Genomic DNA, 26,552 nt, shown 5'->3' with positions numbered 1-26,552 from the left:
AACTTCTCTCATATATTGAGTAGCCTAGACGACAATCAATATCTGACACATACAACTCCAGACCGCGGAGGCGACAATTAGGCTTTTATTCGAAACGCTCAGATTGCACAACCTACCCAGGTTCTAGGATCATCTGAAGCGATGTAAGCACTAGTAATACAGTGCAAATCCTATATAGATCTAACCATCTCATATGCGTGACGGCGAAGCCACCACGGACTTTACCGTTTCACCTCAATAAGCCTTCCCAACTTCTAGTATGTCATAAGGCCAGCCACATGGGGGGTTAGGCAATTCTAGTGTTGCACAAAGGGAGCGCAGAGAACTGCTACAGGAACTATCGTTTATACGCACAATTGTCCGAAGAGTTCCTTTGCCCCCATGCCGGCAATAGGGGCTCCTTACGGCATCCAAGGGACCTCCCTATACTTCCCATGATGTACCGCTACGTACAGCTAGACTATTAACATAGTATTTTTTGGCTACTATTATTAGTACTTGATATGATAATGACAAGATCTCTACGTTGTCCTGGTCGCTGCTGCTAGGCAAGGATGTTACGTGTGATGCTAAGGTCTATCTAATTAGCACTAGTTCCAAGATCGGATCTTCAAGCGCAGCTGCAGGCCGCTCGGAGAACGGAGAAATAGAGCGGTGAATTTGGTTCTACAGGAGGAATACTGTAATCTATCAGGCGTCCGTATCCCTCCTACAACTCTGCATTGACTGGAAATGAACTATCCTGCGGTGGTATCATCTTTCTAGCAGCTTTTGCCTCATTCCCCTAATAATTATCGGACACGAACAAGATTCATAGCAGCCCGAAACACTTTTGTCCGCTTAAATCCTTTACTGTGAAGGTTATTCGTTTACACTATCCGTACAACATAATGCCACTTTTCCAGTACCTCCCGCTAACGTCTCATGACACAATCCGCATCTTGCTCTTAGAGCCGGGCTTTAGCAACGATCCCATTAAGTGCACAACTAGAGAAGTTACACTCACTAGTGCTGCTGGTCAATACGAGGCGGTTTCCTATGCCTGGGGAGAGCAGGTTCCCACTATAAATATTACATGCGACCAGCAAGAGCTCTTCGTTACCGCGATCGTCGAATCCCTGTTGCGCAGATTTCGGTTTGAGGAGAAATCAAGGTCCATCTGGTTGGATTCAATATGTATAAATCAAAAGGATAAAGCCGAGAAAAGCCATCAAGTGAAAAGAATGGGGGATGTGTTTCGAGATGCGAAGCGTGTATTATGCTGGCTAGGAAACGATAATGAAAGCATAGCGGAGAAATGCTTCAGCCTTGTCTCCAGAGCCATGCAAAGGTTGAAGGAAGAGTGGCAGGAGGGTTGGGGGTTGGATAATCTCACATCTGACGTAAAGTTAACGGGTCTGGAAAACAATAAAGATTGGGACAAAGTAGGGCGTTTGCTCGATCTTACTTGGTTCAAGCGAGTGTGGTAAGTTTGGCAAAACTCTCGATTTCTCCTTAAATCATTCACTCTGTATGCTTGAAATAGGTATCGTTCTCGATAGTTCTCGTTGAGGACCCTACTGATTCATCATGATTTTCCAGGGTAGTACAAGAATCTGGGCTCGCTCGCGAATGTAATCTCTACTGGGGCAGGTACGAGATACCGTTATACAAAGTTTTAGAAGTGGTGTGCTGGCTTAAGTTCTCAAAATACGCACCAATCCTAAAAGAGGCCAACACAGCCGTCGCACCGGTCCTTACTGTATTCACCAATATCATGTGCACCTACTGCAATAAACCCACATGGAGAGACATGACACTCTCCGCGAAGGTCGTCGAAGAAGTTCTTCCTCTCAAGAGAAAACGTTATGTCGATTTGCTTTTCAGCGCAAGATCTCTTCAGGCCACGGACCAGCGGGACATCGTTTATTCGTCCCTTGGTAGCCCCTTGGCATACTATGAGGATGGCAAGCCCATGGTAGACCCAGACTACAACGAGCCACTTTCTTCGCTTCAATCCAAAACAGCCATCGCGTTGCTTCGAAATCCAAGAGAAGCACCCTATGTACTTCTATTCGTCACACATGATTCCAAAGCAGACGTCGAGGACGACGACGTGCCGAGTTGGGCACCGAGGTGGAAGACGTTTGGCAAATCCAGCGCTTGTCCCATCCCACTCACAAAGAATCATGAGTATCATCAGATGCCATACCGCGCTAGTGGTTGCTCCGCTACATTTGAATATCTGATCCTACCTGGAGGCATCCTCACCGTGATGGGTTGGCGGTTTGACATTCTCAACTGGACGTCATCTCGCTTAAAGCCCGCCCATCTTCGAAGTAACATCGACAAATGGGACCCGCACTTCCGCGACAGCAAAACCCCACCTATCGAACATGAATCGCTCCGTCTTCTTCAACACGATTCATCCTGGCGCCCAGGAGAGATACTAGAATTGTTGAGTTTTACTTTGGCAGGAGGGCGACCTGAGTCGAGGGATCATGTAGACGACTTCTCGGCTTATTGCAAATCCGTTCGAGATAAAGTTGGTACTCGAAGGATCTCTCCCTTCCCGCTTCCATCTTCAAGCAAAGGGGACGCTCAGGTAGCCGAACGCGCTATGAGAAGAGCTGGAGATCGGCGCCTTGCTTTAACAGCCCAGAGACGAATGGCTCTAGTTCCTCTTGTCGCTGAAGCAGGTGACATATGTTGTATCGTTCAAGGCATGAATATTCCCCTGGTGCTCCGAGAGATATCTACAGGAATGTACCGATGCATTGGGGAACTATATTGCTCTGGAGTTATGGAAGGCGAGCTATTAGAACAGCATGGCTCCGAAGCTCCTCCCTGGGAGCAAATTCGACTACGATGATTGAAATAACGGTTTCTTTAGTAAATAAAAATAAAAAAATAAAAACTAAATAATAATAATAATAATGAATCTTCTGTATGTCTTTTATTATAAAACACTAACTCTATCTCTAATATCCAAACAGTTTATATTTTATAAATGCATGGGAAGGCGTACTTAATAACTCAATAGATTGTGTTATCGGGCGTCAGGAATCACATCATATACTAATTAGACCACTGTACCTACCTAGGTAGGTAGGTACGCGAGTTACAAGACCCTAACCCTAGCATATGGTTTTTCTACTTCTCGGAAGATCTTCTCACGCGCTCCCATTGTCTTGAGGCCTTCTGGCAATTCTTGAAACTCGAAACTGAGAATAAGAAGCACAACTATAATCCGGAGTTCCATCATCGCGAGTTTACGTCCTAATATAGGCAGTTAGCGTTAGCGAGAATCCATACCATCTTACAAACTACAGTGCCGTGAACTTGGCCCTTAATAAATTGATGGGCTACTTACCGAAACAACCCCTCGTACCCCCACCAAAAGCAAGAGATGGTAAGGCATACGCGTTGAAGGTCTCTCTGCCCGTCTTCTCGTCCTTAACAAGCCACCTCCTCGGCTCAAAGCGGCCAATATCCCGACCCGCGTTTCCCAGGAGGCCATCCCCTAGCTTGGTCGCAGCAGCTTGGCTACTGCTGGTTCGAGTGGATTCGTCCACAGAAAACGGGGAGTAATTTATATGATAATTCATGATTATCTCAGCTCCTTTCGGTATTCGGTAACCTAGAATAGTAGTATCAACTAGGGCCTGGCGGAGATTGGCTTTCGCGGTCCCAGCAAGGCGGAATGCTTCTTCGCATGCGCCGTCAAGATAGGGGATGTTGGTTCCAAGTATATCATTAACAGACGGGGGATCCGGGCCGGGGAACGCCGACTTGAGCGTCGCACGTAGTTCAGCCTGGGCGTCAGGGTAAGCCTCCATGAATTTAAAGAACCAACTTAAAGTGCAGGCAGTAGAATCGTGTCCCTATATCTTCTACATTAGCAATACCCCGTCACGTAGAGTAAAGTGCAAACAAACCCCAACCAGCATAACGAACATCTCGTCGAGCATATTCTGGTCCTTTATAGGATCCGTTGGTATCTTCCCGTTCTTTTTAGCTTCAAGAATTTGGCGTCGCAGGACTAAATCCATCATGCAGGTGTCATTACCATCACCCTCCAACTTGCCCATCTCGAGTTTCTGGAACCGATCAACAGCCTTCGTTATAACGCGATTAATCTCAGAGGTTACCGTAGCACGAAACTTGCGGTAGCGTGGAGTGTAAGTCTCCAATTTCTGGGCCCATTTAGGCATAGGTGTGTTGGAGTTCCGTGCAATTGTGTTGGCGATATACGCTACTTCTTCCTTCAGGAACGTGCCACGGGGAGGGGGTTCGTTCAAATATTCATCATTCCCTGATATCTGACTCTGTAGCTTCTTGCTTTCGAACTTGGTCACACCTGGTTCCTCCCCGACCACAGCAACCCAGATAGCATCCAGTGCAGCATTCTTGAGATCGTCAAGGACATTAAAAGGCTGGTCTTTATACACAACCGACGCCTTAAGCCGCCAGATCTCTAGCAACTCCAATGTTGCTTTATGTATATTTGGTGCGGCAGTCTTGCGGAGAAACTCGGTACTCATCACATCCGCCCAAACACGTTTTTGTGCCCTCAGCTCAGGAGTCGTATACTGACTGAGTGTGCCACGCGGGAACATCGGAGAGAAAATGTCGATACCCATCGGAGCTTTATCGAACTCCTTATTTCGACGAACGAGGATGTCCTCAATTTCTCGGGGGTCTTCCAAGACAATTAGGGGCTTGCGGATACCAGGGAATAGCAGTTGCGCAATCGGTGTGCCCAGTCTCTGAGTAGTAATGGTGAAGACGCTATTAGAAAATTCATTCGTCTTCTCAATGATAGGTACCAGATCGGGGATATCACCAGTAATGCGGTTGACTGACGCTTTATTGTACGGAATACCCGGATATGGCTTTGGGCACAAGTTGAGCCATACCCAAGCCACAAAGGCGAGGCAACCCAAACCAAACAAAGCGTATAATAACATAATTTCTCTGCTAGATGTTCATGTTTTGTGAGAAATAAATGACCATAAATCCCTTATACAGTTAACGTATGCTTAAAGTATTGAATGAAGCACGCGAATGTTGGTGAGTGATGTTGAGTGTTGGCCCATCGGTTGGTTCAATTACCCAGATAGACCTAGGTAGCTCAGCCGCAAGCTACGGAATGGGGCTCCCGACCCATGTCCATTCACGTCCAAGGGAGGGCTGGGCTTTCCCCCTTGCTTCGGCGTTGAATACAAACCAACCAACCAAATAACGTCCAAGGGTCATCAAGAATTAAAGGAAGTGTAGTCCTAGTCATACTTCGTGCTGTTAGACTAGTTCAAGTTAAGTGAAGTGCTTACTGTGCCGGGGTAAAGCACAGTGGCACAGCGTTCTACAAATGGTTAGCCGGCTGTGCCGCAGCAAGAGCAAAATAAAAGTAAGGGGTAGCGCAGCTAGCTACCTAGGTAGGTACCTAGGTGTATCTAGCGATATCACGCCAAATTAATCTATAAGATTGTATATTCCCTAAAAATTTGTTAACTTTGCCAATGTCTTGATAGCGCGAACTGTGCCTATAATTTCCCTTGAATCATTCTAAATATCCTCTAAAAAGCGCCTCCACAATAGAGAACATGCTCGGTTATTGAAGGGATCGACTCCCAAGAACGTTCCGCGAACGTTGAAAAGGATAGTGCATCTCCCTCGAGGTTTCTGAGTTCCAGTACCTATCGGTACTGTTCAAAGCTCAGATACCCAACAGCGAACAGCGCCGCAACATATGTGAATAATGGCATTGCGATGGAGAGGCCCATAAACGCAACTGTTCCGCAGAAGAGGTAGGCTTGATATAATTGTTAGTATTAGTGCTATGTTCCTTGGCGTTAACCTTCCAACACGATTATCAACCGAGCCAACGTAGCATTTAGCTGCCCGAGAATGTCGTCCGGTTGCTCAGCTATGGTAGCCATTTCCGATGCTAAATAGGCCTAGAAACGAGTTAGATCGGAACTATACAGGTAAGTGTTGGGTATTCATTGTCAAATATTGAGGGCTTGGAGATTGGATTTTAATATTCCCTGCGTCTGCCGCGAGACTGACATACATACGTGCCCTAATCTGATATTCTAGTGCATTAAGCCTATCGCTATATTTGTGTGCTGTTCCCCGCGGGGCTCTACCGGCTAGACGATATTTCGTTGATGAAAATGCTCGAGGGCCAATTGCTTCAAGAATAAAACAAGTGCCTTTGCGTCTGAAAATATAACCTGAATGAACGAAAGATCCGTTATGCAAAATGAATGTAGTATATCAATTCGTAAAAGGTCTCTTAAGAAGTCGAATATTTATCATGGTAAATGTGCATGAACCATAAAAAGCAACAATAGAAGAAAAAAAATGATGGTAGGCTCCTAGGTACCTAGGTAATTTTCCCCTGGGCATGAAACTTATCCGGGGGTTTCATATCCCCCTAAATAGTGTAACTTTTCTGGGCAGGCTTTGAATCCCCCAGTTCCCCTCCGGTGTACACCTGTCGAACCCGGACTCGAACCTGCGCGCATCGGTTCGAACGTTCAGTCCCCGAGCCAACTGAGCTATCCAGGAATCGACGGAGAAAGTTAAACTTATTTAGAATCATGAACCTTCTAGAGCTGTTTGTTCTTTCCTACCTAGGTACGCAAAATTCGTCTCATTTGTTCCATGACGCACCTTCCTTTCACTGGCCCGTCCACACCTGAATTACTCAATTTGCCTTGGCCTGTGCACGCTTTAGCTTGATTGTTGCACTAAACACGAACTGCTTGTTACTCAGATTGGGGATGCGCCTTGTAATTTCTTCACGCCGACATCAACTAGCTACCTACCTTAGTAAATTCCGACGCCAAATTCTGCATTGCAGCTACTACGCCCAGTCCCTTATTCATAAGTCATGGTGTAATGCTGCATTTCCCAATCATTTGCCAGCTCAAAAGAACGCGCGATATGTGTTCCGAGTCTCCGCACGACAGTATTTGGAACATACTTAATAATATAATTTTGCCATAGGCACACAGGTATCTACACAACGGGTTTGTATGGTTAAAGAAGTCAAGTACACATATGTGAATGGGCTAGCTTAGTCTATTCCTCCACTCTATTTCGAGGCCCATTCACATGCACATTATACATCTACTTCAGGGCGGCATGCAGGACGGGATTTACTTGTACCGAGCCGCTTCAACATTGCAGCGCGACCGCTGGGCTGAGAACTCGATAACGTAGGGAAATAGGAAGAGGCGACGCGGGAGTAATTCGGGTAACAGACGGAGACGGTTCCGATAAAGAAGACGAAGATATGGAAGAGATTATGATGTGAAGTAGAGAAAGGGAAATATCTCGTCGTTAGCTACGTCACATTGATGACGATGGATCTTGTAGCGTTGGGACCAATCAGATGCCGATCGCAAAGTCCTTTAGGGGTCTTATTTCTCCACTAGGGCTGAAAACGCACCCAAAATTTACACTATTTCAGAAGGTAGGGTGGATTATTCAGCGGCCGAGGTACCTAAATAGATGTACCTATAAGCCTACTGTAAATGACCCCGCAATGTGCCGTCGTGCGATCGATTTCCCGCAACTACATCATTTCATCATATGACAAAACTCCAAATTTCCTACCAAAGATCCGTGGATGGAAACGTAAGTTGAATCTCACACGTTCCGTGAAAACATTTCCCCCAATCGAGAAATAAACATGTTATTCGTACGAACCTTAGGTAACACGACACGATAGCATGACGCCAGATCAAGTGGGCCGTTTGGAAACTTAATCAAGCTAAAGCTAAAGGTTAAACGCGGCAGCACGCGAAGAGCTGCCAAGCTGGGTAAGGATAACTCTAAACCAACTACAAAGGGAAACCTCGATCGGATCGTCAATTGCCTCACCCGTGATCTGATTATCTAACAAAAGAGACTAAAACCGGTCCCATGCCGAAAACCCCGATCTGGGTATATCGGAGCTTGCCATCATTTAACTTTGGGGACCATTATTTATTTCGGACGAATCCCGTGGTGGATTGGACCCGACTTGCATATTATCATTTACTTATTCATAATCAGAACAACAATTGATCACACCAATATCTAGGAATTGAACCAAACGAAGATATTTTACATTGCGATATAAGGAAGAGAAGAAGTAAATAAGCATAAAAAATCATGCTCCAAGCCATCTCTCCCAAACACGACGCCCACCACGAGCGACGGCGCAAGAATTCCCTAGCCAATCTAACCGCCTCCCTCCGAGATGGCAAAGTCCACCTCCTCCTAGCTGCTTCCGGATCCGTGGCTACAATCAAATTACCTCTAATCATCGAGTCACTCGCTCAACGACATGAATCCCGCAGCGGCAAGGAGCTCAGCATCCGAGTATTACTAACGCCCTCCGCGACACGTTTCCTGGCCGGCCAATCACATGAGCAGCCTAACGTATCCTCGCTTCTATCTATGCCATGTGTCGATGGCGTATATGAAGACGCCGATGAGTGGAAAGAGCCGTGGAAGCGGGGTGATTCGATTCTACATATTGAGCTTAGACGATGTGAGTATTCCGCCCCACCAACCCCGCCCCCTTTACTTCTTTTCCTACCCCTATCGTATACCTATAAAGCACAAAGTAACTAACACAAAAATAGGGGCCGACCTTCTTGTAATCGCTCCTCTAAGCGCGAACACTCTAGCCAAGATCGTAGGCGGTTTCGCAGACTCTCTCCTAACGAGCGTAGTCCGCGCATGGGATGCATGGGGCGATCTAGATTACGATGCTGCTACCAACGGCAATCAGCCCCTCCTAAACGGCGATAGGCGAAGGAGGCAGAAGAAGCGCATCCTAGTTGCACCGTAAGTCGACCCGACACTTCCCCAGAAAACCCCCACTCATACGGAAATTCCTACTCTTCAATCCCCTCGAGAAATATACAACTAACCCACCCCACAGGGCCATGAACACAGCAATGTGGCGACACCCCGTAACGGCCAAATCCCTACGCGTGCTAGAAGAAGAATGGGGCATCAACAGCCGCCTTTTCAACCAAAGCGCCTCAAAACAACCCACTATCGAGGAAGAAGTACAAAAACTAGACGAACCGCAGAAGGAAACTGGTAACGAGGAGGACGGAGGTTGGTTCGAGGTTCTGAAGCCGCAGCAGAAGACCCTCGCCTGTGGCGATGTGGGCGATGGTGCTATGATGGATTGGAGGGATATCGTGGCTGTGGTTGAGGATAGACTGGGTTTAAGTGAATGAAGTGTCTAGTTGCTGGAGGGTTTGATTAATCAAAAGGGAAATTTAGGTTAGTGAATCAATAGGAGTCTTTCGAAGGAGCTGTCAGGCGAACCAGGCAGTGTGAAGGGGTGCGGCTATAACACCTACGCGTTATGTACTTCTATACACATAATCACATAATCACGTAATAATACGGGTTGGTTAGTTCACATTGTTCATCCATGAAACTACAAAATGATGATTGTGCTATAGAATTAGCAGCTAACAAGTATTAATCAAGGCATAGTCAGTCAGAGTCTGGGTAGATGGTCATACAACGCCGTCAATTGCGGTAAAACAAAATGCAAAAGCAACTAATATACATCTATCTCCCCGGTGCAACAATAATGAAAGGACCTTAATGCCATCGAGCATGTTCTGTGTGGATTTGCGATCGGTGATACAAGCAATCCTAGAACAGTAATAAGCGGATGTGACAATATACCAGACAATTTCGGGCACCGGAAAAGAAGACAAATCAAATAACTCCTGATGCGACGCCTGCACTGCGAATACAACACCTTTTTTTGGCCACAAAACCCCTGAAGAACGAGTCGAAGCTCATCTCATATGCCCTGAAACAAGACCTGAAAATGACATTAAAAATTTGTGGTGTCAAAAGGGGGTAGAAGAACTGAAAAGGTCGAACTAAAAAAGGCCAATCGTAACCGCCGTAAAAGCCACCAATGTGAATGCGACGCCAATGCAATGCACTTTATCTCATGCTATCCGTTCCTTTCATGAGATGAACTCCTTGAAGATGCCGAGTGTTGTACAAGTGGAAATGGTTGTTGGTCTGTGCTGTGTCGCCAAACCGAGGGTGAGAGTAGGATCATGTAGGATGGTGAGGACGGTATTCCTCATAACGAGAGGGATAGGATCATGTCGGATAGGAGAATAGCATTTCTCGCGACGAAGAGGGTAGGATTATGTAGAATAAGGAGGATGCGATTCCCCACAACAAGGTAGAATCAACTAAGGCGGGAACGACATTTCTCACAAGGAGAATAGGATCCTTTGCGTTGATTATTTAAGATCGTTAGGATCGTGACGGTAAGTGCATTCGTCCCCCTTACGACATTCACCAGAAGCCCAGAATTTACAGGGCACTGTTCCATAGAGAGAGCGATTACCTCCCTTGCGATCCTTGTTACCACGGTGGTAACCCTTGCGATTACCACGGTCGTTGTTCTCACGCTGGTGTTGTTGGTTTCTTGTTTGCATGTCCTTTTGTGATTGGGAGGACTGTGCTTGAGATCCGAAAGGTATCTGTGAGTCGGTGTTGCCCTGTGATAGAGTTGATTGGGCTTGGACGCCAAAGGCCTGCGACTGAGTGTTATATCCATAACCACCATAACCCTGGTTAGTCTGGGGCTGTGGCCAAGAACCTCCCCATTGAGAAAAATCCAAAGGCTGTGAAGGGGTGGCAAGGGTCTGATTGCTGCTGGTCGCTCCTAACTGGTTTAAGATATCGTGAAGAGAGGGATTCGGCGCGGGCTGTGTGGTGTTCGGAGCTAGAGCCGGTACCGGTGCCGACGCAGACGCATTTCCAATTCCCTGTTCCTTCGCGTAAGCAAGCGCTTGCATGATAACCTCTGCATTTCGTGCTTTCTGAGCATCTTCTGGTGAAACTGCAGCACCTTGATGGGGGTGCGCGATACGTTCAGGTGTAGGTTGTGCAATAGGCTGCGCATGAAGCTGTGCAGTGGCGGGATTATTGTTATTCTGAATACGTTGCAGGATGGCAGCAATATCCAGTCCCTGTACTTGCTGTTGGGGTTGGCCTTGTGCTTGCCCATATTGTGCCTGTTGGTAATGCGCTTGTTGATATTGTGGGTGCAAATACTGCACGGGCTGTGCTGATTGTTGCTGGTAGGACTGAGAATGAACTTGCTGTGGTGGATGCTGGCGATCTGCCTTTGCTTGAACGTCACGATTGAATCCTTCATGCCATTCTGCGACACGTTGGGGGCTAGAACGAATGTGTTCGGGAGGCTCAGTTGCTGGAAACGGTTTACCCTTAAACTTAGCGAAAACATCCTCCAGTGCGTCGGCATCGCGTTGCACCTTCGGGTCAGCGTAATCATGTCGACGCTGGGTCTTTGGGTTTGCAGGATCGTAAGGATCGGAGTCTACATAATTCTTTACTTTATTGGACTGTAGGAGGTTAAGAACGTCCTGCTCAGTCTCCTGCTGTGTGCGTGGGCGCGACATGTTTGCTTGATAACCTGAATGCAATTGTTGTGGTTGCTGCGATTGTTGCGACGATCGATGAGGTTGCTGTAATTGCTCTGGTTGCGGATTATATTTAGCATCAAGTCGAAGCTTTGCTGCCTTTAATGCAACCTGAGATCCGCGTCCGATAAAATCGTACCAACGGTGGTGTATTTCGGCGGTCTTCGTGTTGTGGGGGGGCAACGACTCTTGCCATTTGGTGGGGCCGGACGGCAGAACATGGATCTTTGGTTGGCCCACTTCCTGGTTCCTGGTAGTTGGGGACCTGGGTGTAGCTGGAACCTCCGAAAAACTGGTGTAAATAGCCATCAGTTCCCGTTGCTCATACTCATCCATGACCTTTTTCTGGTCCGATTCAACTGAACGTTTGCCCCCACGCGTCTCGAAGTTCATCTCTACTTTTTCCTCAGGAATGTGTGCAACGTTGCATGGGCTTAGCTCTTTCCATTCCTGCAGAATAATCTCCTTAGGCAAGTTTTCTTCGTAATCTTCATCACTGTCGCGCCTCCGTTGCTTAAGCATTTGACCTTCGGAACGATTATCTCGAGCATCAAGGAGCATGTTATGGTCCCGACCTTTATCTTCCTCAGTGTCGTGCTCGAAGATTCTGACTTCAGTAAGTTCATCGCCCGGTTTCCATGAAACACGGAGATGCCGTCGAGATTCCTTGCGTTCTCTGCGTGCCGCTTGTTCTGGAGTCTCCGGGGGTCTTGTGGGCTCTTCGGATCGTGCAGGTGGCTGCCGAGGTTTCGGTTCCGACTTACTTCCACCGATACCACCAAGTAAGGTGCCGATAAAGGTAGGCTCCAGTTCGGGAGCAGATCGTTTAGGCGTTGCTTTAGGCTGTGCTCGGGGTCTACCGGGGAGCATAGAACCGCTAGGTCTAGATCGAGCTTGCATATCTGCCGTTAGCGAAGTCTGGGAAGCTGTCGGAGTTGTAGCCGAAGTAGCGGTAGAAGTGACTGTAGCGTTTGTTGTTGGAGTCGCACTAGGAGCACCGGTTGCATCCTCAACAGCGGTTTTCTTGGAAGCCCTCGTATCGAGGTCATCATCTCTTGATCTCTTGGGAGGTGCTGGCAAAGGATTCGCTCTCTTCCTCGCGGATCCCAACCCAGAATAGTCGGTTGGTTGCATCTTCTTGATCTCTGCGGTGGCCTTCTTTTGGAGAATATCCTTCTGGAGAGTCTCCTTTCTCGCTAGTGATGCCTTGGAGACAGGTGGCGAATCTTTGGCACCTGTAAGATTCTTCTTGGACGCCCCCGTATCAGGTTTCTTCGTTTCACTTTCCGTCTTCTCAGCCTCCATAGTTTTCATCTGTTCCTCCTCGGATCGTTTCTTAGCGTTCTCGAAGATCTTGTCCATATATCCAGCAGTTTCTTCGTCCATTTCGCCTTTGAACTTCTGTTGTAGGCGATCCAACTTGCACTTTTGGATCAAAGTTTCTGAATCTGCATTAACGACGAGTGACAGTAACTTCAGAATCGCCTTAGATAAAGGACCGTTACAGTCATTCACTGGGGGTATAAATTGGGTTTGCAATAAGACGCAGAGATTCGCAGTTAACTTCTTATGTACGCCCATCTGTGATAGAGTGTGGGGATCGCCGAATGTGGTTGCAGCCTCTAGGGAACGGCGTATTATGTCGTACTTCGTTTTCAACGTAGTTCGGAGTGATTCGACATCAGGACTGCTCTGACTCCCAGCAGCCTTCACCTTTTCTCTCAAGCCTTTGACCTCGGTCGATAGTTCTATGATATAGCTACCGAATTGGGAAATGTTGTTTTTGACATTCTCTGTGAGCTGAGGTTCAATCGTTTTTTTGATAGATTTCTCTGTAATCTTTTTAATAACAGCACTCGCAATCTCCTCGCCCGGTCGTGGATGATTTCGGATCTAATTTTCGGGTATGTGTCAGTAAGAAATCTAGGTTTGGCATTCGTGGAAATCGGCTGGGCGCGAAAAGTACGCGAATAGACTTTTTTAAAAAAAAGAAAAAAAGAAATAGTATATGGGAGAGAAGGAGTTCACTACTGTAATGAACAAGTCGGAATGCGCCGAGCCTTAAAATAGATCAGAGCCAAGGGAAATAACTTACCCGTTCTCTTTCGAGATCAATGGGATCGATTTCCTCATCACTGCTATCAGAGCTTCCTGCGTTCTTTCTGGACCCCATCTTGGCGGATTTCCGTTTTGGAGGGGGCTTGGATTTTGTCGATTGGGAACCGGGTTTGGATACTATGGAATTTATTGTAAGTTTTGGGTTGGAATTGAAAAAAAAAAAAAAAAAAAAAGGTAGCCAGAGGCGACGCGAAGAAGCCCGGGGCTGATGTGTACGGGCAGCTGCAACAGAGTGTGGGTCTGGCGCTTACCTTTGCTACCAACTGCTATGATATGTTCATCCATGAGGCTAGCAATCTTCCCCGCTAACTTCTTCTTTTTTGCTTCTTCGTACTCGAAGCGCACCTCACAGGGCAAACGATATCCCCGCGAACGGATCAAACCTGCGGGACCTGGACTAGCCGGCAGGGAGTGATCAAAATTGGAATCCGGAGGCGCTAAGTTCTTAAAAGTGATGACTTTAGTTGTCGGCGCGTTCTTCACCTCCAAATATTTGAGGCCTAGCGGCTTGGTCCATGCTTGCGGTTGAGTAGTGACCATTGGCGGAGCGGGGGTTGCAGCCACCTGTAAACCATTGGTGCTAGCTCCCGCCGATGAAGCATTGCCTTCTCCATGGGAGGCATTAGGCGTCGGCGTCGCCATCTCCCCAAATTGCTTTGGATGATTTCCTGCCTGGTCGGCCTGAAATTGAACCATGTAATGGCCCTGGTGGCCCGGGGCGCCTTGAGGATCTAGGCCTTCAGGATGATAATATTCGGCACCCTGATCTCCTGGTAAGCTCTGAGCACCAGGGTACGAAGGTACCTGGTGTCTTTGCTGATAGACCAGTTGAGAATTGTTATTAAAATTTACAGGAACAGGCGATTGCCAGTGCTGTTGCGCGAGAGCCGGCTGGCTGGGTTGCTCGATATATGTATGAACTTGGTCTTGAAAATTATTTTCGAATCGAAGACCGGAATCAAAATGTTGACGAGGATTGAATTGAGACTCAGTAAATGGTTGTATGTTTGGTGTACCATGACCATGAAGAAATCGTGGGTTATTGTTTTGGTAAAAGGTTGGCTGTTGCTGTTCCGGAAAGTTGGATCCAACGTATGTATTGGCAGGAAAGTTTTCAACAGGATGGACTGGGTGGTAAACGCTGAAATTATGCGGACCCAAGAATTGGTGGCTGGATTGCGGCTCGTCGAACTGCGGCTGCCCGGATGGGTATGATTGAAAGCCCTCAACAACGCGGTCAAAGCCGACATCGCCGGTCCTAGCCCCGGTCCCCGGTCCGGCGCCGTCGCCAGGCCCCGGGAGACCGGCGATAGCATGTTGGAATGCATGGCCATGCCACCCATGACTACTCTGCGCCATGGTGGTAGACCGTCAGAGGTATCACGAGGTAACACGCTTACACGGCAGCAGCAACGATGATGACGATGCAGCCTGCACGTGATCTATTTATTACACAGAATTTGGATGTTAGCCCGCCGAGCTGAGGCTAAAGTGGACCAGGGGTAATTCTATTAAGCCACACACAAACTGCTAGGAAGCAAGGGGTGTCGATATCATAGACAAAAGGACAAGGGGCAAAAAGACAAGAGACGTTATAGATCGCTCACCAATGTTAACAGCAGTTGAATATGTATCCACACAATTATAACATCACCATAACAGCCATGGATTAAACAAAACGACTTGGCTGCGGAGGTTGTACAGAACGGAAAGGGACGGGAATACGTATAATAAGATTCGCCGGAATAGGGGGCGTGCGGTTAGAGAGATCCTGCAAGAGGCGACTGGGGCTTTGCAGGTTGCGTTTAAGCCGAAATAGGTATAGGTAGACCGCAGATCTAAGCCACCTGCAGATAGATAAATCAGTTTTTTTAAGTTTCAACAATAAAATAGAAGAACATGATGATGTTGCACGTGTAGGGAGCAGTTGAGCTGTTGAGCAGTAGGATATGAGAAGAGCCGGATAGCTAGAGCACTCGAGGGATAGACTATCTAGAGCAAGACGATAAGAGTGATTCCTGGACATTTAGATGCCAACGGTTCTCGATAACTGTCGAAAGGGGTGAGATATTGGCGCCAACCATGAGATAGACTTTAGCCATGGTCCTGGAACTCCTGAGCGGCCATTAGGGAGAAGGCATTTGCATTCGACATGTCTTTTGTCAGGGGAAGATACAGCGACTGCATAGTCCGGTTTGCCGGTGTTTCTAAGTGGACAGGTAAACTTGAAGTTATGAGTCGATAGAGCATAGTCGTAATCATTTTGGGCGATATCCCAGGGGGACCAAATTCGGCTCGGTGATGACGCTTGCTGTGAGAGGGATGTGATGTATATATGCTGCGCTTTCGCTAGTCATTGTCCAAACCTTTGGCGAGCATCGTCTTCCCCTATAGACGCTCAAGAACTCTTGGCTGTGAATAATTCGAGGGACCATTAAACTGATTGATGAAGAGCCTAGCAGTGTTTAATGCCGAAACAACCCGACACCCACTGCTAGGCTTTCATACTCAAAGAGACTACGTCTCTCATGTTTCTTTTTAAACCTCTTTCACTCTCCGTCCCTTTGTATAGAACTGGGAATTTAGGAGTTACTTGTTAGATGTTGACTGGTCACTGGAACTTAATTGTTCTCAAGTAGTACCCTCGAATGCTTCTGCTCTGCTCTGCTGTAGTTCATAGTTAAGAATGTGACCACTGTCTTCTGCTCTTTTTCTTTCTTGTTCTTTTAAGTCATGCTGTTGGCTGCCAATCCAAAAATTACCCTGCCGAAATGCAAATACACAACTGCAACAATCGGAGTTTGGGTGTAGTTGGAGAAATTTCCATAACAGGCTTGATCAACCGGGGCGCGTACGCACATACACAACACACGCTCTTTTTTGGAATTTGTGCAGATAATAGGCAATAAATGAAGGGGAGGAGGGGAAAGAAAAGGAAATGGGAAAGGAAGGGGGAGTCGATGTTAATTTCATACCCTTTTTTTATCATTAATTAATTCCGCATCCAACTATCACTGTCTTATGCCTCTTCCTCTCTGCTTGATTGACTGTCTGCCTGCCTGCTTGCTGTTTTTTTTTTCTCTGTTTCCGCTTCTTATGAAGTAGAACAGTTCTTCGTCATGCTCCCATTATTGAGAGACGTAATTTACGAAAATAGAATCTCCCCGGGAAATTTAGACGAGAAAAGAAAGTAATCTATCTCAAAAGGTACTGAATGAGTGAACGAACTGGGGGATTGGTAGAAAATGGGGTTGGTGGTTAGGTCCAGGACTGATGAGAAGGAAGCGAAAGAGAGCGATCGCGTGCGACCGAGAATAATCGACACAAATTCCTGACAATGTAGTTGGACAACCAACCGTGGGACCCTATTATGGGACTATTTACTCAGAGTAATTAAGAGAGAAAAAACTAGTTTAGACGGCATTACATCCCCTGATGGAGTGAGTAGTACAGCAGGAAAAAAAGAGATGGAGAAATTAAGGCAGTGATGGTGGTGGTTTGATGGCTAGATGATGAATGATGGATGATGTAGCAGTTGGGAAGAAAAGAGATGTGATGGGCGGGAAAAGGATGGAAAGAAAGAAAGTTCGGCGTCGCAAGCCTTTTTCTTTGGGGGGGGCGAGACCAAAAGAAAAATAAGAAAAGCCTGCCTGCCTGCCCACTGCCCAAAGTGGAGCTTGAGAAACCTTCCGTGGCTTAGGGGGAAGCCAGCATCGGTATGTCGGCTTCCTTGTTTCACACCAAGGGAGTGACTACCCTAACTTAGATACATGCACATACATACCTAAACGAGCTGAGTAGAAGTACCTTACTACAATTGATGTAAGAGTCACTTTCATGATCCTCTTCGATGTAATCTCAGCGAATACACCTTCTGTATATAGGAATACTCACAGTCGTGTATATACAAACACTACATACATACCTACATGTAGCTGAAATGATAGTCCCTTAATATCAAACAAATTGTATCTTTATTTCTATCCCATAAAATACTATACCATTCAATTCTAATCAATACTTCAATATCATGTAACCGAGAAATAGACTCATCGAATACATGTATATGTAGGTGTAGCTTCCTGGTGCGAAGTACGTACCTAGTTGGATATCCTAATTAATGAGGTTTAGCGTCATCCATTCAGATTAAAAATGAAATTAAATGGAGTGGTCAAAGCGTCATTGAAGGAACAGAAAGGGTACTCAGGTACCGTACCTAAGTACTTCGTAGCTTCCGATTCGCACGTGCGAGGCTACATCATTTCGAAATTCGTGTCATTTGCTGGAGCTACCTTGATGTACCCAGGTACCTCCAATCTACATACAATTCCATACAACTTCGCGATATCAACCCATCCACCATTATCCCTGACGAAATGCAATTCTCACGAGAATATAACGATTTCATTTGCCACAATTAATGCTATACTTTTGAAGATTTACCTTTCAAACATTAACATCTCACCACCCTCACCGCCGCTCGCTTCCATTCCCTGGCCTCCCACATTATTCAAATCACACCCATCATTATACATGTATGACTTCGACAAGCATTGCATGCTCGATTGCACCTGCACAAGCATCAATTATAGCTATTAGCGAGGGCGAAGAAATAGAGTAAAAGCTCCACCAGAAGTTTGCGCCATACTTGTCCTCATGGCTGGAGCCAAGGGAAACTCACTACGAGATCGCCAAATTGGTCCGGTTTCCTCCATGATTCTATAATTGTACAGGGTTATAACAACTAACTTTACTTCAGCATCTCTTAAAAAGATACTCAACTTAAACGAGACCCTCGACCAAAAAGACGAAGATGAATCCCACGCGAACGGGCTAGCTCCAGCTGGCCCTATCTTAACTGCCAATGGTGAGCCCATATGGAAAGTCCTCGTGTTCGACGACCTCGGAAGAGATGTGATAAGCAGCGTGTTGAGAGTGAATGACTTGCGATCCATGGGTGTCACTATGCACATGTATGATCCCCTAAACTTGACGATCCCCCCAGGAATTCTTCGTGTCGTTTACTAACTCGCGATGTTGATTTTAGGCACCTTTCCGCATCTCGGCATCCCATTCCCGACGTCCCCGCAATATACCTCGTCGAACCCAGTCCGAAGAATCTGGAAGGTATAACAAGTGATCTACAGAAAGGCCTATACTCCCCTGCCTATATCAACTTTCTCTCCTCCATACCACGTCCTCTTCTCGAAGATTTCGCGTCCCAAACTGCGGCGGCTGGCACGGCAGAACATATCGCCCAGCTATTCGATCAATATCTTAACTTCATAGTCGCTGAGCCGGATCTATTCAGTTTGGGAATGAAGAAAGAGCATACATATTGGGCGCTAAATAGTGCGAAGACGAAGGATGAGGAGTTAGATCACGTTGTTGACAGAATAGTCAGCGGTTTATTCAGCGTTGCTGTAACAATGGGTATGATACTCTCCCGCCGCACCCCGTCCCTGACCCTGAGAGACTGACTTAGATACCCTAGGTGTCATCCCAATTATACGATGCCCAAAAGGGGCTGCCGCCGAAATGATCGCCGGCAAACTTGATCGAAAACTTCGAGACCACATCCTTAACTCTAAAGACAACCTTTTCTCTTCCAACACACGACCTGCCTCATCCGCAGGTACGCCCGCCTCTCGCCCCGTCCTCGTTATTCTTGACCGAAATGTCGACCTGAACCCCATGCTCTCGCACTCTTGGACTTACCAATCTCTCGTACATGATGTTCTCAACATGAAGCTCAACAGGATTACTATTGAAACACCCGTGGACGAGGAGAACCCCGCGAAGGGTGTAACGAAAAAGGCATACGATCTCAATTCCACAGATTTTTTCTGGGAGAAAAATTCCGGTGTTCCTTTTCCTCAAGTCGCGGAAGATATTGACGCGGAGTTAATGCGATATAAGGAGGATGCTCAAGAAATAACTAAGAAAACGGGTGCGTCATCAATAGAAGACCTACAAAACGATACAAGCGCTAGCGCACAACATCTCAAAGCTGCTATCACGTTATTACCGGAATTGAGAGAACGAAAGGCCGTATTAGATATGCACATGAATATCCTCGCTTCCCTATTGAAGGGCATTAAGGATCGTCAACTAGACAATTATTTCCAAATGGAGGAGAACGTGATGAAGCAAACAAAAGGTCAAATCCTTGAAGTGGTCAAGGACGACGCTAAGGGCAAGGATCCTTTAGACAAGCTCCGCTTGTTCATAATATGGTTCTTGAGTACGGAACAGGAAGTCAGTCGAGCGGATTGGACCCAATTCGAGGAAGCTCTGACGGCGGTTGGGGTGGATACTACTTGTCTCGCCTACATACGACAGTAAGTTGTATTTGCCTACAAATACATTTTCATAGGTCTGGAATGTGCTAACGATTATCCCAGAGTTCGCGCCACGACAAAAATGACACAATTAACTACTATCGGGCCATCCCAGCTTAACTCCTCGCAATCTGGCTCAACCGACTTACTCGGTCGCTTTTCCTCCCTGTCCAGTAGACTAACGGATCGCTTAAAGGAGACGGGTGTCGGGGTACCAACTAATCTTGCGTCTAACTTCGATAACCTAATAGGCGGTATTAAGAACTTCCTCCCCGCAAACCGCGACTTCACAATCACCAAGATTGTTGAATCTATTATGGACCCACAGGCCGCCTCCACGTCTGCCATCGCTAAAACGGAGAATTATCTGTACTTCGACCCACGAAGCGCTAACGCGCGGGGTACCATGCCGCCGCCGAGCGCAATGCGCGCTGGTGGTGCGGGTAACACGCCGGGAGCACTACCTGGTGGCCCCGGAGTCCAAGGACCGGGGACAGGCGCAAGTTTCGGACAGAGGAGACAAGGGTTCACTGAAGCTGTCGTGTTCACAGTGGGAGGCGGTAGTATGGATGAGTACGGCAATCTACAAGAGTGGGTACATCGAACAGGCGAAGGGGGCGGACGTCCTAAAAAGAGAGTCGTGTACGGCAGCACGGAGTTGCTGAATGCACGAGAGTTCATTACAGAGGAATTGGAGAGGTTGGGGCGGGAGGTGCCCTAGACTCCGGCGCCGTAGAGGGGAAGATGTGAAGCTAAAAGATAAGAAAGAAAAGGGGTAATATACAGGTATCGATGTGCCTAATATTAAGAAAGAAAGGGGTAGATGTAGATCTATAACTCCGGGAAATGAAAAGAATTGTGCCTCTATTTCGACTATTGTCAATATGGCGACGATTTTCTGTGATTTGAATTGTTTGGTGAAAATGTATATCGTCATTCCGACATAGATAAAAATAATTGAGACTCCGAGTCAGGCAATCTGCCAATCAAACTTTATACTATCAAAGTGTACTTGAAGATCATGAACCCGAAGTCAAGTTTAGAGGATGAAAGCCTAGACACGGGGAGAACCTTGAAATGTTTCGACAGAACTATCCTTATATGACCTGTAAGCTCACCCAAAATAAAAACTCACCAAAACCAACCACACCATGTCAACGAACATTCAAACCATTCACGATGCAGCAAGAATTTTGAGATTCGTAAGAATACGTTCTATTCAAATGTACCATGCTACATAACTTTCAACATTATTGCTCACAAGGTAAAGGGAACTCCGCTACGCCAATTGATGCTCTTCTCGCTTCTTCATATACAAGACTCCATCAATTGCTCACTCGACGACGAATTCTCGCATCCTCGTAAAACCCCACCTCCAACACATACCAAACTATGCCAAATGATGCAGTCCACTATCCATCAAGGACAGTATGGCCATGATCGTTAAGCCGGGAAGCAGAACGTATGCTTTAGGAATGTTTTCACACAGGATCATCATTAACGAGTCCCCACAACCTCCAGGGAACCTCTGCAACCCTTATTTTTCTAAAACACGGAAAGCGGCATTCATAATCCAAAAGACGCCATCAACGCAAGGTCTCATTAAATTCGTCTCGATTCTCTCCAATGTACAAATCCTATCTTCGCATCGTATGGCGCAACTACCTCATCGTTCCACCCAGCGATGCTGTGCCATTTCGTCCCCGAGCCTTCTGGATGTCGTGAACTCGCAAAAAATGGGGTATACTAAGAAAAGAAAACTAAAATCTCATTGGTGGAAGAGAAGATGAGAAAGGAGCCAAGGTGCAGAGCAGCACATCCTGGCTCTTAATGACGCAATAACCACCGAGAACAGCGCCGCGTATGCCTCCAGAGAATGAGGATTCGACGTCGTAGAAATACCGCTAAGGCGGGGTTTTCATCATTGAGAACTTCTCCTAGGAACGTTAAAACGTTGAGAAGCCAGAGTGGCCCATCAACGATAAGCGCAATGGGAAGGGATGTCACCATCCATAACAATGTGAGGTCGACCGGCAAAAGAATATAATGTCCTTGAAGGACCTCGTCTAGGACCACGAAGAAAACAAGGGGCCTGAAGAAGACGAATGCAATTCCAAACCCTAGCATATCGAATTCAACGAGATACTCTTGAAAGAGGATATCGAAATAAAGGGGGTACCGACGCAGGAACTCCCTGAAAAATCTCCTAAGCCATTGAATAAGCCGTAGGAGCTGTTCCAGAAGCCAAAGTAAGCATTCCACCTAGCAAATGCTCCACAATACAAGGAGGACCGTCCTCTAGACACCTTGTGAAAGAAGATAATTCGTAACTGAATGATACACGCCTGCAACAGAAGCTCTCTAGACGCCTCTGAACATACGGACGATGAGAAACCAAAGGGCGCCGATGAATTTGAAAGCACTCAACCCGGCAACACTCCAAAGAATGACTGTCATATATGTTGTCGAGCGGAAGTTTTGGTTGTTTTCCTCTTCTTGTGGGGAGAGCCTCTCAAGACCAGCGGTGCTAAGGACTAACGCGACGAGGCCAAAGTTGGTGATCATCCAGATAAGAACCACCAAAGAACGGATCCAGCGGTAGTAATCCATCTGTGCCTCAGCCTTTTGTGCGTCACTTGGGGGCTTCTGAACAACCACGTGCTTCTTGCCGAAAACCGCCAATTCCTTTTCGTATTGCGCGTTCAAGTCTCCCTCGTCGGGCAAATCGGTCTTACCTTTACCGTCCTTGGTATCGACTTTGGGTAGTTCTTCGGCCTTATCGTCTCCCTTAGTACCCCAAGATATGTCGTGCGTGTTGCAAAATGCGTAAACGTTCAGAACATTGACATATGTCGGCGTCAAGAGTAGGTACTGGATAAAGGAAGTAATCATGTGCCATGGGTCAAACATCATTAGCGAGGCAATGAGCCAAAGACCGTAAGTTGAGAGCATCGACACGATAAGCGAATAGAAAAGCTTGTTCTTGAATATATCGCTGACCTGGAAGCCCTTGGCCACTTCTTCTTGAACGGCAACAACGGTGATGAAAACAGCCGCGAATGTAAGGTATCTATGAGTGGTTAGCAGTTCATTCGTGTTGCATATCAAAAGGAGGGACAATACTCACATCATGATTACACACCAGAAAATAACCATGGCAGTGTATAGCTTGCCAGAGCCCGCTGGGCGGTTGCCCATGGACAGAACGAAGCATGCCATTAACGATATACCGTAAAACCATTCGAAAACGACTCCAAGAATTTCACCGACTTTGCCCGCCAGTTTGTCATCTCCAAGACTCGTTGTCAAAATCTTGAACACTAGGAAGAAATTGCCAATAGCAAACCAGGCGAATATCATGTTAACAGTCTGGAAGACAAACTCCACGAAGAACATCAACTTGCGAAGGATGGAATGGTCGGAGCGGAAAAACTGATAGAAATGCGCAATGGCGTAAATGGCCGCGAAGAAAGAACCATTAAGCCAACGACGACGTTGCAAGATAAGTTCAGTCACGGAGTCAGGCACATCAGTCTCTCCAGTTGCAGATTTGACATACTGCAGAATCCAATGGCAGTTGCGCTTCGTGACAAGCTCGAAACAGAGAATACGATCTTCGGCCAGGTACATATTGGCCGTGAAAACACCAGCGCCAGCACCGTGTAGCGTTTCACCCTTGAAATACTTCTCCAATGGACCCAGCCCGTTCTTGTCGTTTTGGAGCGCGACATATCGATACGCAGAGAAAGCACCGGGTAAGACGGAAATGAATCCGAAAGCCGATTCCAGTGGTTTGTCAAGAATATTGCTCATCTTGTACTCGAAATTCTGGGTCGCAACAAGCGGATTGATCAATTCCTTGCCACCTCTTCCCAACATGGCCTTGATCTCACCACAAGCACCTGCACACATAGGCTCGAGATCAAATGCCTTCCAAAGGTGGTAAATAGAATTGCTACCCGGTTTAGTACCGGCATCGATCAGAACACAAATATTTGGGTCAAGCACACGACCAAACGCCTGGAAAAACCATCGGTGGGAGTTGATCTTCTTCTGGTTCTTTTCTTTCAAGCAGAAAAGCATCTGCACTGGTTGCTTCTTGGGAATGAGCTGTACAACATCATTCTTAATCTGCATGCCCACCTGTGTCGTGTATTCGTAAATATGCGCTGTGACATCCTTGTTGTTGACCTGCTGTTTAGCAATACCTTCTTGGTAGACACCCATACCCGAAAGAAGGGCCCTAGTTCGAGGGTTGATTTTGGCACGTCCATCGCTGACCACACAAACCACAATTTTTTTCCAAGCATCTGGTCCCCACGTCTTGCTTTCCTTCCGGCTACACATGTATTCGATGTTCTTTAATACACCAATCATGGTTCGCGCAAAGAGAATATCGTCTTCGTTGTACATGGTAATAACAATGAACAACTCAGTATGCCGAGGCTTGCTGAAGAGCTTCTGTCGCAAAGTGAAATTCTCATTATAAAAATCATTCGGATCGCAAGTAGCAGCAGTGTATCGCATGTGAGTAAACTCGTCGCGCTCGCCGTGAGGAAGTTGATTCAGTAGTCGCGGTGGTACCGGGCAGTCAAGAACCAAGTTTCCACGGTACAAGAGTACTTGTTTTACCGTCTTCCATCTCTTGATCCCAGCGCCCGCCTGTTGTTGTTGGCGCGGGTCATCGCGGTACGGTTCTTGTGGTTGGGCCTGTGCGTAAGGGTCATTCTGCGCTAGCATTGGTCGCTGGTCATCATAATCATAACCATGGGGGTCAGCGAATGGCGTGGTAGTAGAATGCGGCGGCTCATAGGGCTGGTTATAGTAGGCATCGTGGTGCTGCTCGGGGTTTACCGAGTAGTCAGAATGATAACCGGCTTGGCTATGGTCGTATGGACTCTGGGAGAGATTATCGGCGGAATGCGCAGCGTTCAATGGGAGATGATCGCTCGGGGTGTATCTTCCTGGACCAGCAGGTATGTCAAGATTACTAGCAACTGCTGGGTGGTGCCCGTATGGGACATCGTCGAGCTGGTATCCATGTTGAAGAGGATGACCTGGTGAAGGTGTGCGACCTATCCTATGATTGTCCATGGTAGGATCGTAGTAATCGTCGTCTAGAAAGAGAAAAAAAGAAAATCGTTAGAACCATTGACTTCGTCCAATGTTATACAATAGAAAGCTATGTATGTGTACGTCGAGTAGCGATGACAAGCTATCCAAGCTTTGTAGGTGTCGCCTGCGCCACGAAGTCTACGTCGCCTTTAACTAGGCAAATAAAGCAGTAGGAAGCGCTTGTGTTGCGCACAAGGCGTTGTTGGTGTTAAAGTGAGCGTGTGTAAGGGGGGTTATGACGATGACTGTGGCTGCTCAAAGACGAAAAGGCGACACCGAGCGGCAGTGAAGAAAAGAGAGGCGAAAGGGAGAAGAGAAGAATTGCCAAGGATAGGGTGTATAGGGAAGATAATGTCATGATACATACCTAAGCGATTATACGACATGGTTTATTACTTGTTCCCACACGGGAGGGTGGGCGCTTTAGGCGGTTAAGCTTGTTAAGGGGTACGGGTACGGCAGAAGTTAACGAAAGGTCGGTTATATGCGCAATCGCGATCAGAACGGGAGACAGGAGGTCGAATTCAGGGTTTCCGACTCAGTGATTGGAATGTGGTAACATATGTTCTGTGGAATGGGACTAGATGGGCGAGGCTATTCGCCACCGATCGAATCACCCTTGACCTTGGAATTGAGTTGTACACGAGTGGATTTTCTCGCGAATATGAAGCACCATATACCGTCTACCTGGGTAATTCCGGTGAAAATACTTTGGACCAGAAGTAAATTGCTACTACACCTCGGTAGTGAATGGGGGATAATGGATAATGGGGTGGGACTCGGTCCAGTAAGATATCGTGAATTTACTTGGAAAAGATGCTTGCATGCAAGAAGATGGAGAGATGAAGGGTTTGTTTGAGAAGTGTCCTTAGACCGAAAAAAAAAAAAGGGAGAGGTCAAAAAAAACACTCAAGGGGGCGCTTTGGTCTCGGCAAAGAATAGAGATGACTTGGAAAAGCTGTGAGTGTTTGTTGTCGCGGAAGAGAATGGTCCTTGAACGGGCAGGACGGGGAAGCTGAAGAGTGTCGCAGTTTCACTAGAGAAGGAAAATTCAAGGGACTGGTAAGAATTGTTAAATTGTTAGTGTTAGAATTATTGCGACAGGCTGGGGGGATGAAATGGGAAGTTACCATAGACAGGGATTCAGGTCACTTCAAGTCGCTCCAGTCCGCTCAAGGGCAGGGGCAGGTGATATCCTGTTTCAGGTCAACAAAGCAGGCGCAGCAAGCAGATTTAGGGGCCACCAATGGATCCTTGCACCATCCCGAACCCTAGAAGAAAACCGGTACGACGGTACCTAGGTACATGCTAAGGTACAGTTTACAAGGGTGCCAAACAAACACTAGCCGTTTTCTGCCCCACGTCTCGTCACCCCAGCAGCGTCTGACGTCCCTCCTAACTTTTAACGCATTTAAGAGTGACGTAGTCTGCTTTAGTTCTCATGCTTAAATTCGCTTACCTAGGTATATAAACCGATATGATTAGAAGCAGC

The 26,552-nt window shown here is 46.9% G+C and overlaps 7 protein-coding genes across 7 annotated transcripts; 3 read left to right on the top strand and 4 right to left on the bottom strand.

Moving 5' to 3' along the window:
* Positions 1 to 747: 747 nt before the first annotated feature.
* On the top strand, positions 748 to 2,851 carry F4822DRAFT_439932 (heterokaryon incompatibility protein-domain-containing protein; the record flags this gene model as incomplete). The annotated part of the gene is made up of 2 exons (XM_051462684.1): positions 748 to 1,465; positions 1,582 to 2,851. Exons 1-2 carry the CDS (start codon positions 891 to 893, stop codon positions 2,849 to 2,851), a joined length of 1,845 nt encoding a protein of 614 aa, XP_051320135.1. The 5' UTR covers positions 748 to 890.
* A 249-nt stretch (positions 2,852 to 3,100) lies between these two features.
* Positions 3,101 to 4,949, bottom strand: F4822DRAFT_424839 (cytochrome P450; the record flags this gene model as incomplete). Its single annotated transcript, XM_051460225.1, has 3 exons — positions 3,101 to 3,258; positions 3,353 to 3,863; positions 3,918 to 4,949. The coding sequence occupies 3 exons, from the start codon at positions 4,947 to 4,949 to the stop codon at positions 3,101 to 3,103; spliced, it is 1,701 nt and encodes a 566-aa protein (XP_051320134.1).
* A 2,605-nt stretch (positions 4,950 to 7,554) lies between these two features.
* Positions 7,555 to 9,421, top strand: F4822DRAFT_387976 (flavoprotein; the record flags this gene model as incomplete). Its single annotated transcript, XM_051456844.1, has 4 exons — positions 7,555 to 7,629; positions 7,724 to 8,530; positions 8,625 to 8,829; positions 8,927 to 9,421. Coding segments are annotated over exons 2-4 (890 nt in total), but the record flags the coding sequence as incomplete, so codon positions are not given.
* Positions 9,422 to 10,277: 856 nt separating this feature from the next.
* On the bottom strand, positions 10,278 to 14,963 carry F4822DRAFT_424837 (uncharacterized protein; the record flags this gene model as incomplete). The annotated part of the gene is made up of 3 exons (XM_051460224.1): positions 10,278 to 13,379; positions 13,582 to 13,721; positions 13,856 to 14,963. 3 exons carry the CDS (start codon positions 14,961 to 14,963, stop codon positions 10,278 to 10,280), a joined length of 4,350 nt encoding a protein of 1,449 aa, XP_051320132.1.
* A 2,683-nt stretch (positions 14,964 to 17,646) lies between these two features.
* On the top strand, positions 17,647 to 20,929 carry F4822DRAFT_387973 (Sec1-like protein). The gene is made up of 6 exons (XM_051456843.1): positions 17,647 to 17,672; positions 17,736 to 18,303; positions 18,364 to 18,577; positions 18,652 to 19,037; positions 19,099 to 19,945; positions 20,009 to 20,929. Exons 2-6 carry the CDS (start codon positions 18,261 to 18,263, stop codon positions 20,664 to 20,666), a joined length of 2,148 nt encoding a protein of 715 aa, XP_051320131.1. The 5' UTR covers positions 17,647 to 17,672; positions 17,736 to 18,260; the 3' UTR covers positions 20,667 to 20,929.
* A 229-nt stretch (positions 20,930 to 21,158) lies between these two features.
* On the bottom strand, positions 21,159 to 22,189 carry F4822DRAFT_45716 (uncharacterized protein). The gene is made up of 2 exons (XM_051463509.1): positions 21,878 to 22,189; positions 21,159 to 21,295 (listed from the first exon to the last, which is right to left on the bottom strand). The coding sequence occupies exons 1-2, from the start codon at positions 22,070 to 22,072 to the stop codon at positions 21,254 to 21,256; spliced, it is 237 nt and encodes a 78-aa protein (XP_051320130.1). The 5' UTR covers positions 22,073 to 22,189; the 3' UTR covers positions 21,159 to 21,253.
* F4822DRAFT_45705 (chitin synthase I) lies at positions 22,190 to 25,497 on the bottom strand. The gene is made up of 2 exons (XM_051463508.1): positions 23,073 to 25,497; positions 22,190 to 23,015 (listed from the first exon to the last, which is right to left on the bottom strand). The coding sequence occupies exons 1-2, from the start codon at positions 25,037 to 25,039 to the stop codon at positions 22,307 to 22,309; spliced, it is 2,676 nt and encodes an 891-aa protein (XP_051320129.1). The 5' UTR covers positions 25,040 to 25,497; the 3' UTR covers positions 22,190 to 22,306.
* Between the last annotated feature and the right edge of the window lie 1,055 nt (positions 25,498 to 26,552).

This window comes from Hypoxylon trugodes, assembly GCF_022578975.1.
Source record: "Hypoxylon trugodes strain CBS 135444 unplaced genomic scaffold F4822scaffold_1, whole genome shotgun sequence".
NCBI lineage: Eukaryota > Fungi > Ascomycota > Sordariomycetes > Xylariales > Hypoxylaceae > Hypoxylon > Hypoxylon trugodes.
Note: the sequence above shows the minus strand (reverse complement) of the source record. Positions and strands in the feature narration are given on the sequence as shown.

Excerpts from the sequence above, each read along its gene's own strand:
- F4822DRAFT_45705 (XM_051463508.1), bottom strand. The coding sequence starts at position 25,039 with ATGGACAATCATAGGATAGGTCGCACACCTTCACCAGGTCATCCTCTT. Across the intron at positions 23,016-23,072 it reads TTCTGGTGTGTAATCATGAT|ATACCTTACATTCGCGGCTG; the intron begins GTGAGTATTGTC and ends AACCACTCATAG.
- F4822DRAFT_387973 (XM_051456843.1), top strand. The coding sequence starts at position 18,261 with ATGGCTGGAGCCAAGGGAAACTCACTACGAGATCGCCAAATTG. Across the intron at positions 18,304-18,363 it reads ACTACGAGATCGCCAAATTG|CATCTCTTAAAAAGATACTC; the intron begins GTCCGGTTTCCT and ends ACTTTACTTCAG. Across the intron at positions 19,946-20,008 it reads TGTCTCGCCTACATACGACA|AGTTCGCGCCACGACAAAAA; the intron begins GTAAGTTGTATT and ends CGATTATCCCAG.
- F4822DRAFT_45716 (XM_051463509.1), bottom strand. The coding sequence starts at position 22,072 with ATGCTAGGGTTTGGAATTGCATTCGTCTTCTTCAGGCCCCTTGTTTTC. Across the intron at positions 21,296-21,877 it reads TTTTAACGTTCCTAGGAGAA|AATTCGTCGTCGAGTGAGCA; the intron begins GTTCTCAATGAT and ends CGAGGATGCGAG.